The sequence below is a fragment of the Plasmodium yoelii genome (assembly GCF_900002385.2).
Source record: "Plasmodium yoelii strain 17X genome assembly, chromosome: 10".
In the NCBI taxonomy this organism is placed as follows: domain Eukaryota; phylum Apicomplexa; class Aconoidasida; order Haemosporida; family Plasmodiidae; genus Plasmodium; species Plasmodium yoelii.
In genome coordinates, this window is record NC_036182.2 from 1,293,684 (window position 1) to 1,305,795 (window position 12,112).

The window sequence follows — 12,112 nt, forward strand, 5'->3', positions numbered from 1 at the left end:
TGTTTTATTGGTTATTTTTTTATTTTTTAGTGACATTTTTGAACATGAAAACAAATTAAATAATCTCTCTCTACATGCATACTACTACTACTACTACTAACAATAATGATAGTAGTAATAGTAGTAATAATAATAATATAATAATAGTAGTGATAGTAGTAGTGATAGTAGTAGTGATATAAATGTTGCCACAAGGAAATGCAAGATTGTAGAATTGCATATTTATTTAAAAATTATAGACAATAAAAGAAGGCATAGTTTAAAAAAAAATAAAAAAAAAATAAATGAGGTAATTGATTTAATAAAATTTGCTAAGTATATTTTACATATATTTTATTTATTATGAAAAGATGTTATATTTGAGTAATGAATATATCCCTATTTATATTAAGATATTACTGTTAAATATGTACATTCATGGAACTGCCCCATTATGTATGCATGGTTTTATGCATGGTTTTATTTATGGGTGAATTATATTATTGTTTTATTGGTCATTTTATTGGTCATTTTATTGGTCATTTTATTGGTCATTTTATTGGTCATTTTATTGGCTGCTCAATTGGTTGGTAGATTGCTGTTATTATTAGTTTTAAATAAAATTTTGTTAATAAAATAGTGTATAAATATTTATATTTTTTTTTTTTTCTCAACTTGTTTAATAAATATAAAATTGAGTGATATAAAAAATGAATTAAAAATACATACATTTGTTTTTAATATATGCGATATGATGAAAAATATTATTTTTGCAAATAAAAACGCATAAAAAATATGCAAAGTATGTTTAAATAAATATAAAAAAAATATATATATAATAAATAAATATATATATAATAAATAAATATATATATAATAAATAAATATATATATATATATATAAATAAATTATATATATATAAAAAATATATATATATGTATATAATATTTTATGCATGCTGATATAATTAAAACTGCAATAATATTCATGTATAATTTGTAATAAGGCAAAGTTTTTTTAGCGCAGTTTGTATATTATTTTGTATATTTTGTATATTTTATTTTGTATATTTTGTATATTTTATTTTGTATATTTTATTTTTTCTTTTTCTTTTTCTTTTTATTTATTTTTCATTTTTTATTTTTCCTTTTTTTGGTTTTCTTTTTTTATTTTTCCTTTTTTTTTTGTAAAAATGTTAAATATAAATTTATAGGTGTAATGGTACATTATATAATATCACTTAAACTGTTTTAATACTAATATAATTTTATTCATTTTATATATATATATTATTAAAACAATTTAAGTAAAATTATATATAGTACTATATCCTAGCGCTTAAATATCAAACTTTTTTATTTATTTTATTTTATATATATCCAAGAATTATTATTTTTGTTTTATTATATATTAATTTTTGCTTAATTTAATTCTTTTTCTCTATACCTGTCATATAAACATTAAAACTATCAAGACCATCTCTATATGAATAAAAATGTACATAAAAATAAATGTACATAAAAACATAAAAACATATATGCATATAGACATACATTTATTTTTCTACATAACTAGACGTATTGTTTTATTTTAATTTTTTTTATAATAAATATCCAATTCATGGTTTTACTGAATAATACTACCAAGCCATAAATATTATCAAAGCGGTTGAGAAAATTGTATAATAAAAATTGGAAAAATAGAATAAACAGATAAAAGCAAAGCTGAAGATATAACAAATCGAAGGCATAACAAATCGAAGACATAACAAATTTGAGGATCAAGTTTTGGATCAAGTTTGGGATCAACATTTTGAGGGCTGTTTAAAATATAGATGAAAAAAATGTCGGCAATGTCAATAAAAGTAGATAATAGATATATAATAAAGGAAAAAGAAAATACTAATAACCAATGTGATCAAATAAATGTAGATATCAACCATATAATAAAAGATATATATGGTTTTAATTGTAATAAAAAAAGAAGTGCCCATTTTATTAGCGATAATACAATAAATAATAGTCAAGATATAAAAAATTTATATAAAAAAATAAAAATTCAAGATTATAATAATATAATAAAAACTACCGAATCTCATGATAATAAGTCGGAATATGATCATGATACTTCTACAATTTTTGACAATAATGAAAACAAAAATTGCATAAATGTTGGAAGCGGAAATGAAGATAATAACTATGGTTACCCAAATTTGAAGTCAAACAGAAAAAGTACAAAAAATAGTCGTGATAATAATAATAATATTAATGATGATGTTGAAAAAAAAAAGAGAATATGTAATAATTATACAGATAATAATGTAAATGAAGAAATTGAAAATAATTTATCAAAAAAGTTTGAAACACTTATTGATAATGTATTAGAAAAAATATCAACATGTAATGAAATAAATCAAGCTAAAAAAATTATGATACCTATGATTAGTAACTTTATACAAAATAATTTTGAATCTAATAATAATTCAAAAGAAGATAATAAAATTGAAAATGAAATTTTGCAAAAAGAAAAAAAAGTTTTAATAAATGCAGTTAAAACACAATATCACAAAATTATAAATTTACAAAAAGTTATTGATAATCAAAAAATTGAATTAAAAAAAAAAAATGATGAATTAAATAAAATAAAAGCTAAAGTACATGAATATTTTTATGATCTAAATAATTCAAATAAAAGGGTTTTCAACATTTTAACTCCCGATGTCTATTAAATGTTGTTACTATAACAACGCTAGTAGTAGTAGTAGTAGTAGTAGAATAATTGAATTTTTGTGGTTATAACTATTTTTTTTTCTTTTTTTTTCTTTTTTTTCTTTTTTTTTAATAAACTTATTTTTGTGGCAAAGCAAGAGCAACAGGCCATATACTCATATAAAGAGTACTTTGATTTAAAATTTAACCATTCCTATCTATCATTTTTTTATATTTTTTTATATTTTTTTATATTTTTTACTTTTACACTATTGTAGTTTTTATCTATATGTGTATGTACATACATTGCATATGTTTAAAATTATTTTCTAATTTTTCCATGTATATAATATAAAATACAATTTACGCAGTTTTGTCAATGTATTATAAAAAAAAAAAAAAAACTTATATATTAACACTGTATATAATTGTTAAAAATATTATCCTTTTTTTGTTATACTCTCTAAGATTAGCTATATACACAAAATACCAATTAAATTATTTTATTCCGTTATATATAAAAGATTGTTGTCTAAATGTGCAAAAATGGGATACACAACACCATTTGCAATGTGTATGCATGTATCTTATTATGCCCATAAAAATAGTAAAGTAGACTCATTTATTTTGAGTGGGTTTCATTCAAAATGTGCACTAAAAAAATGGCCTTAAACAGTTTTTGTATCTTAAAATTATGTAAAAAAAAAAAAAAAAAATATATTATTACAAAAAATGGAGTAATAAAAATATGGGAAACAAACTTAAAAATTGTCAAAAAAATTGTCAAAAAGTCGAAAGGGGAATGAGTCCATTTCACATGTACACATATGATGCATATAATAAAACAATTCTTCAAAAAAAAAAAAAAAAAACGGAAAAATGTTGACCCATTTATCGCACCTTCTTACTAGCTAATAACATGCTAAGGTCAACATTTTTTCGTTTTTTTTTTATTCCTTTTTCCATTTTATATTTCGAAATATAAGCTATTGCAAAATCATGTTGTTTTTTTAGTTCTTGTAAATTTATGGATGTGTTAATTAAAGGGTTAAATTCAAAAGAGATGTTATTATTATTATTATTCTCTAAAATTAGATTATTATTAGAATAAAAATTTCCAGACAAATTATTATTTATATAAGATAGTGCATTATAATTTTCGTCACCATTTCCTATTTTTATTTCATGTATATTTGTAAGAGGATTATTATAGTCATTTCCTTTTGTATTTATATTAAATGTTTTATGAGATTGTAAAGAGTTAGAATTTGAAATAAATTCTTTATCTATCATATTATTATAATTTGAAACATGATCAGTTTTATTAATATTTTCTCGTAACACTTTTCCATTTTTATCAAGTATATCTTCAGTTTTTTCTTTTTTTAAAATTATATCGATTACATTTTTAATATTAGTATTAATAATTAACTCATTAGCATCTACATATTTATGACAATTTGGACATTTTATAGATTGCAATTTAGAATTAGTAGAAAAATAATCATTTTTATTTTTTTTATTATATATAAATATACAAGATTTACAATATGTTTCCCCACAACAATGTAATGTAATTGGGGATGTATATAATTTTTTGCATAATAAACATTTATATATATTTGAAATTTTATTAGAATCATTATCTGTATTATTTATATGATTTAATTTTGATCCAAATTTATTTGTATTATCTTGAATATTGTTTGTGTAATTTTCATCATTTTTTTCATCATTTTTTTCATCATTTTTTTCATCATTTTTTTCATCTTGATTTTTTTCTTTGACTCCTAAATAAATGTTAAGCTTATCATCTACACTTCTATATAAATATGCACTTCCACTTACTTCTTCAACATTTTTTAATATACCATAACTACCATCTTTCAATATATATATTTGATCATATTTATATATATCTTCTGCACTTATTTTTGTTAAGAAATTGGCTGGAATTCCAGTCGGAACTTTTATTTTTTTATTATTATTAAATGCACTCATTGTACAATTTTTTATACTATGCCCCTTTTTTCCACACATATGGCATATATAATCTGGGTGAACATATTCGTTGTTTGCTTCCGAACTGGGATAAGCGCCATTACTATGATTATTACTATTACTATGATTATTACTATTACTATGATTGTTATAATTATTGTTATTGCTCGGCCAATGGTGTGCCTTACTTTTATCATATTTATTATAGCCTTCATTATTATTTATTTTTTGACGATTTAAACCACCAAGAATCGAACTATTATCTGTTTTATAAAAATTATATGCATTGTTATTCATTGTATTATAAGCTGATCCTGATATTCCCTTTTGAAAATTAGGACCCTTTTTAATAGTAGATGTATTTGACATTTTCTTTAATTTATGCTGATATAAATTAGGATTCATTTTGTCTTTTTTATAATAATTAATTCTGCCTCTATATCCAGAATTATATATATTGTTACTTTCCATAATTTCTTGAATTTTTATATCTTCATCTTCATTATTTTTTTCACTAGAATCATAACTATTTCTGTTATAAATATTCCATGGTTTATTCCGACCATTAATTGTTGGGGTAGATGTAGAGGACGAAACTGTAGTATTATCATATTTTTGAGAATATTTATTAACTTTTAATTGACCATTTTTATCATATACATTTGATTTGTCATTATTATTTAAGGGGGTAGTATTTTTATTTTTTTCTATATATGTCTTGTTACTATTTTGTAATAAATTTCTTGCCACACTAATACTAGTTCTTTGAATTTCTATAAACATTTGGTTATATATACTTTCATATTCGTTTAAAACTCTATTATTATGATATAAAAGAATATCTAAATTATTTTGTAAATTTAAATTAGCTACTTCTAATATTTTATTTTTTATTGTATTATAACTACATGGTAATGATATCCTTAGTATGTTAGTACGTCCCTTACTTCCCTTAAAATTCCAATATATATATGTGTCGATCATTTTTCCTTAAAATATTTTATTTAATTTCCACTTTAGTTATTTTCTGCTCCGTTTGGTGCATTAATTTGTCCTATATAACGGACTTTGTAATATTTCGGTACGTATATATGCACATATATCAGTTTGTATCACAACAAATTTTTGTAAGCAAAAAAAAAAGACTGATTCATAACTTTTTGTGATATCTTTAGCACCCTATCCGTTTCTATACCTATCCCTTTTTCTCTTTTTTTTTCTCTTTTTTTTTCTCTTTTTTTTTCTCTTTTTTTTTTTTTTTTTTTTTTTTTCTCTTTTTTTTTTTTTTCTCTTTTTTTCTTTCTTTTTTTTTCTTTTTTTTTTTCTTTTTTTTTTCTTTTTTTTTGAATATCGTGTACAAAATTATCACCTGTATTTATGTCTCACTATAATTAAAATTTCAAGTTAATACTGATTACGGATTGGATAACAAAAATTGGTGCAACAAATGTACACACATATATGCTTGCGTATTAACTAAAAATATATAAAATAATTAATTGTCACGATAGAATAACAAAAGAATATATATATATATATGTGCCACATAAACAGGTGGATACAAAATTTTATAAATAGGGTTTAATCTATAGAATTAAAAATATTAAAATCACTAAATATAGATACAAAGTAATGAATAGACAAACGAAAAGTATTCCCAAATTTAATGTCCTTACATATTCCTTAAAATGTATTTTGTATTAATTTTTCTGAATATTTTTATTTTAAAAAAAAAAATATAATTTGGTGTTATGTATTCCGTTTATATATATGTGCAAATATAGTATTAATCTTCTTTGGTGTATGTTTTTTTAAAAATAATATTTTGCATTAAAAATGTTAAACATTTTTCATTGTAATTTTATATTATACATATTTCGTTAAGTGTCGGGTTCAATCCTCCTCTCATCTATTTTATCGATACTATTCAAGTATTACTATTATTTTCTTTCGGTATTTTATTTTGTATATATTATTAAATAATTTTTTTTGTATTTAATATATGGGAAAGATGCTAAAAAGTGTAATGAACCATCACATCAGTATTCATATCTATATATGTAGATACGTGTTGGCATTTATTTTTATTTTTCACTTGTATAAAAATGATGTGTGTTTTTTTAAAAAAAAAAAAAAAAAAAAAAAATTCCTTCTTATACATAAAAAAGGAAAATGTGTAAACAAAAAAACTAGTGAAAACGAAGTAATAATAAAAAAAATTAAAATCAATTATTTCGTATATATTGTATAAACCTATAAACAATATATACAAATTGGATATGCTTTAAATTAACGAAATTTTGTTTTGACTTTTCTTTTAAACATTTAATTAAAATAAATTCTACGATTTATTCATAACTTTGAAATGTATTTATAATAATATTAAAAATTATATAATTATTTTCTCGACTTTTTCCCGTTTTGTGCTCCTAAATCTTACTGTTATTATAGTGTTAATGTGTGTATGTACATAAATATATGTATATATTGTCTATTCGTGGATTATGAAAAATTATAGATATTCTTTCTCTCCTTCAAAATTAATATATGCATAAACCCGAATACCAATGTTTAATTATATATGGTTTTAATAAACAAACTCCTAGAAAAAATGGCAAAAAAAAACATATTCCAAATTTATTCATCTGAAAATATACCAACGATTTTCCTTCATAATATAGTTATCAAAACAAAAGTGCTAAATGTCTCTTCTCAATATCAAAAAAAGAATCTTAAACCTATAAAAATATAAAAAATAATAAAATATGCATATGACATATAAAGTTAAATATCATTTTTTATTATACACTACAGTTGTAGGTCTACAGGCTTGGTGTATATATGTACACAACATATGCGATGTAAATGTACACACAATATATACAATACACATATACACGTACATACCTTTTGTTATTGCTAATTATAATATTTAATCGCAATATACCAAAAAGGAAAAAAGAAAAGAGGGGGGGCACACAGCACGTTATATATTTATTTGCCCAAGGACGAAATATATTTTACTCATATAAATGATATAAATAGAAAAGGGAGCTAAAAAAGGGAATAAGATAAAGCAAATAAAATAGGGAAAACAAAATAGGGAAAATAAATAGGGAAAATAAATAGGGAAAATAAATAGGAAAAATAAATAGGAAAAATTAAATACCGCGTGAATAAATTTTTCCTCAGATTCATATAAAAATATATTATGACTTTTTTTAATTTTTTGAATATATATATATATATAAAGAATGTTTATACCCCTTTTCAAAATGAATTAAAGATTATTTAATTTAAGCAAAAATGCTTTACTAATATTTAAAATATGCATGTTTAATATTAATGATAATAAATATTTAAAAAAAAATGAAACATAAAAACTTTAGAATATATAAATAAATGAAATATATCATAATTAAAACATAAAAATATAAAATCACCTGAACTGAAATATTTTTAAGTACAAATATTGCTATTTGTTATTAACAAAACATATATTTATCATATTAAAATTTTATTGTATTATAAATAATATAATAATAAATAAATTTATTTTTGAGAAAATGCATATAAAAATATGAACAAGTCAGAATTTTATTTGCGCATAATAAGCTAAAAAAAAATAGCGTTTATAAAAAAAAAATATTTTCAAGAAGGATTAATTAATTTTCATTGGGTTTATAAATATAAAACGAAATTAAAAAAAAAAAAATTGATCCAAAACAAATACCCAAATAAAATCATCAAAATAAATAACAATAAATTGTTTTTTTTTTTTTTTTTATTATGTATAACATTTAAGACTTTTCTGTAAACCCTCTTTTTTTTATATACCAAACAAATGTATATCCATATAATAAAATAATAAAAAGTGAATAAGAAGCATACAATAATTATATAATGAATAATATTATTTTTTAAAATAATTCTACAATTATAAAAAAAGGAGGAAATATATTTATATTTTTTTCTTATTTAATAAAAAGTTATGGAATAATATCACATACACACAATGTATTTAAAGGAAGTTCGATATATTTCCGTCTATTTAATTCATTTGGTATATTTATATTGTTTCCTAATATTGAACTAAATTATAAAGGTGTTTGTTTATTATTAATTTTGGGAAACAAACTATTTTGTTATTTGAAACATTACCATATAGGAAATTAAACATTAATATTTTTTTCCATTCATATTGATATGTATATATATCTGATGATGTTAATATTGTTGTTTTATTAATTATCATAAATATTATTCATTTGAAAATTTAAATAAATAAATGTGTGTATACAGAAATTAGGATATGCCTAATTCTTTTATGTACTTGACATGTATAATCCTACATCTCTCTCTATCAAACTGGTTGATTTAAAAAAGGGTTACAACTATATTATAAAAAAAAATTAAATAAAACAATAACATATATTTATCCATATAAATAGTATATATGTGTAAATTTAAAATTTTTTTACAATTTATTAATGGGTTTTGGAAATGTTGGTTATTCATTGGAAAAGAATGGTCTCTTAAAAAATAATTTTAAATATAAAAAAAATAAATAATAATATTCAATTTTTATATAATAGTAGGAAATGTATGTGTATAATTATTTTATCATAAAGGGTTTTCTAAAAAATAATATGTGCATTTCATTGTTTCGCTATAAAGAAAAATTATATAATATATAAATAAACAAATTACAAAGATTTTATTTCATCATTTAATAATTTTTTTTTAGAGCATATGTAATATAACTTTCAGTTTGACTATAATTTCACATACTACAAAATACAGGAAAATTGTAAATATTTTAAGTATTATTTAATTTATATTTTCTATACTCATCTTTCAAAATTAAATACTATTTTTAATAAATATTAAAAAAAAAAAAAAAAAAAGGAAAGGAAAAATTACGAAACATAACCAAAAATGGATTCAGGGGTATGCATTTTTAGCTGTATATTTATTATGTATATTTATTTATTTATTACATATTGATGTGTGCAAATCGTGAGTTTTTATATGGGTGATCGTATGGGGTTATAACATTATATATTATAATTGAATATATATGTCCATATTTTTAACGATATATATTTATCATGATTAATTATTATTATGATGTGTGTATAACATATTTAACAATTCCTCACTAAATAAGACAATAAAATAAAATTTGATTTAAACACTTTTTTGGCTTGTTAGAAAATATACCTAGAAATAAATGCAGGAAAATGTATATATGATGGAAATGTTGTAAAACCTGATAAGAGAAAAGGGAAGTTAGTTCTTTATAAGGTAATTAAAATAGCTATAATTTAATTCACATGTTTCGTTTGGCTATTTCAACATGTTTCGTTTGACCATTTCAACATGTTTCATTTTTGAGACATACAATTTAAACTTGATATATTTTAAAAAAATAGATATGTGACAATCTTTATAACTTCCAATGGATTAGTCGAGAAACTAATAAAATAGAGGTAGACAAAAAAAAAAATGTAAAATAATCAAATAATAAGAATATGTATGTATATATTATAATTATATAAATGATTTTATTTTTATTTTTTTCATCTTAGGATAATATAATTTTAACAAAAAATATATCATTGGAAAGAGTACATGCATGTAAAACAGGAAGGGTTTATCTATTAAGAAATAAATTAAAAGGTTAGAACAAGATATTAATAATTATATTATATTTTTATAACCTTTTAAAATTTTTTATCTCAAAATAAGTATTTAAATAACTTCTTGTCAAATATCAAATTAATTTTGTCTAGTAAAAATAATTATCCCTTTTAATATGAACATGTCATATTTTTCACAAATTTTTAGGAGAGGTTTTTTTTTATTGGATGCAAGATTATGATGACTCAAAGGATGAAGTAAATAAAAAAAAAATATATTAATTAAATTTGAATATTATGAAAGGAAGAAAAAAATATATTTTTTTTATCTCTTATTAGGAATTTGTTTCAAAATTTAACTCTATCATAGCAAACGATTTAGGAAACGGTACTAAATTTTATTCTGATTTATATTTCAAACATAATTACATAAAAGGTGGCAAATAAATATGACCTATATAGCCACATCCCTATTTAATGTGATTGTCCAATCTGAAATATATGCACACATACAAATGCAAGCACATTTTCACAATTTTTACAATTTTCACCATTTTCACCATTTTCACAATTTTCACAATTTTCACAATTTTCACAATTTTCACAATTTTCACAATTTTCACAATTTTCACCATTTTTATGAATGTTAAATTGCAGATACTGGAACAAGGAGGAGATATAACAAAAATGATGTCCCCATAGAATCCGATTTAATGTTTTCTCAAGGAGGATATGGAATGAATGGAGATTCAAAAAAAAGTAAAATTTAAAAAAAATAAAAAAAAAATAGACATAATAACAATTTTTTATGAAATTGATATATAAACAAATTATATTTTTTTCCTTTTTTTTTTTTTTAAATTCAGATGTTTCATTTAAAGATTTATTTGTGAATGAGTACATGTCTAAGTTGCTAGAAATACCGGAAGCTTACGAAGAATTAAAAAAGTTAATTTTCAAAAAAAAAAAAAAAAAAATGGACACAAAATATATGCTTATATAAAAAATGTTTAACAAAATTTTAATTTATGAATTATTCTAAATATTATATTTTTAAAATAACAATTAAAAAATATTAATTTTATTATTATTTTACAACATTGTTAATCTCACGTTTGTAGACATATGCCTAGTGGATATCAAACTAAATACGATATTGAAAGTTTAATTAATAGTAGAATGCTAAACCCTAATTTAAATTGTTTAGATTTATCTATTGAGACTCAATTAAATTTTATCTTAATATCTTTAAGTAAGTAAACTTTCATTTAATATAGAAAATGATATATCCAATATTGAGGGGGAATATAAAATGACAAGTCATGATATGCAAACAATTGTGTGTGTGTGTGTGTGCATTTATTTTTCTGACTGTTCATAATATATTGGTAATGTTGTAATTTATATAGCTAATTTATTCATTTTTTTTTTTTTTTTGCAATTTCGATTTAGATTTGCCTCCACACGAAGGGCCAGTAAATAATCGTAAGAAAAATAAATTAAAAATGTTATTTTAAAATTATATTATTATTATTTTTTTTTTTTTAATAAAAAGTTAATATTATACATATATAAGTGTGCATATACAACTATAAATATTATATATTGTTAATATACACAGCACTGGAATATATTGTCGAGGCACTGGAAAAAAAATATAATAAAGAAAATAATGATTAAGCTATGTATTTATGCATACATATGTATATCCCAAATAATTCATAATTTAAAACAAAAACATTAAATCTTCTTTTTCTGATTTTTAAATGGATAAGAGTCAC

The 12,112-nt window shown here is 20.5% G+C and overlaps 3 protein-coding genes across 3 annotated transcripts; 2 read left to right on the plus strand and 1 right to left on the minus strand.

Moving 5' to 3' along the window:
• Nucleotides 1-1,823: 1,823 nt before the first annotated feature.
• On the plus strand, nt 1,824-2,708 carry PY17X_1030900 (conserved Plasmodium protein, unknown function; the record flags this gene model as incomplete). Its single annotated transcript, XM_726191.2, has 1 exon — nt 1,824-2,708. The coding sequence occupies one exon, from the start codon at nt 1,824-1,826 to the stop codon at nt 2,706-2,708; it is 885 nt and encodes a 294-aa protein (XP_731284.2).
• Nucleotides 2,709-3,579: 871 nt separating this feature from the next.
• Nucleotides 3,580-5,673, minus strand: PY17X_1031000 (zinc finger protein, putative; the record flags this gene model as incomplete). The annotated part of the gene is made up of 1 exon (XM_726192.2): nt 3,580-5,673. The coding sequence occupies one exon, from the start codon at nt 5,671-5,673 to the stop codon at nt 3,580-3,582; it is 2,094 nt and encodes a 697-aa protein (XP_731285.2).
• Nucleotides 5,674-9,627: 3,954 nt separating this feature from the next.
• PY17X_1031100 (26S proteasome regulatory subunit RPN13, putative) lies at nt 9,628-12,011 on the plus strand (the record flags this gene model as incomplete). Its single annotated transcript, XM_022956308.1, has 11 exons — nt 9,628-9,639; nt 9,904-9,996; nt 10,125-10,181; nt 10,281-10,371; nt 10,540-10,589; nt 10,671-10,719; nt 10,989-11,090; nt 11,198-11,279; nt 11,453-11,583; nt 11,784-11,816; nt 11,953-12,011. 11 exons carry the CDS (start codon nt 9,628-9,630, stop codon nt 12,009-12,011), a joined length of 759 nt encoding a protein of 252 aa, XP_022813365.1.
• Nucleotides 12,012-12,112: the final 101 nt, after the last annotated feature.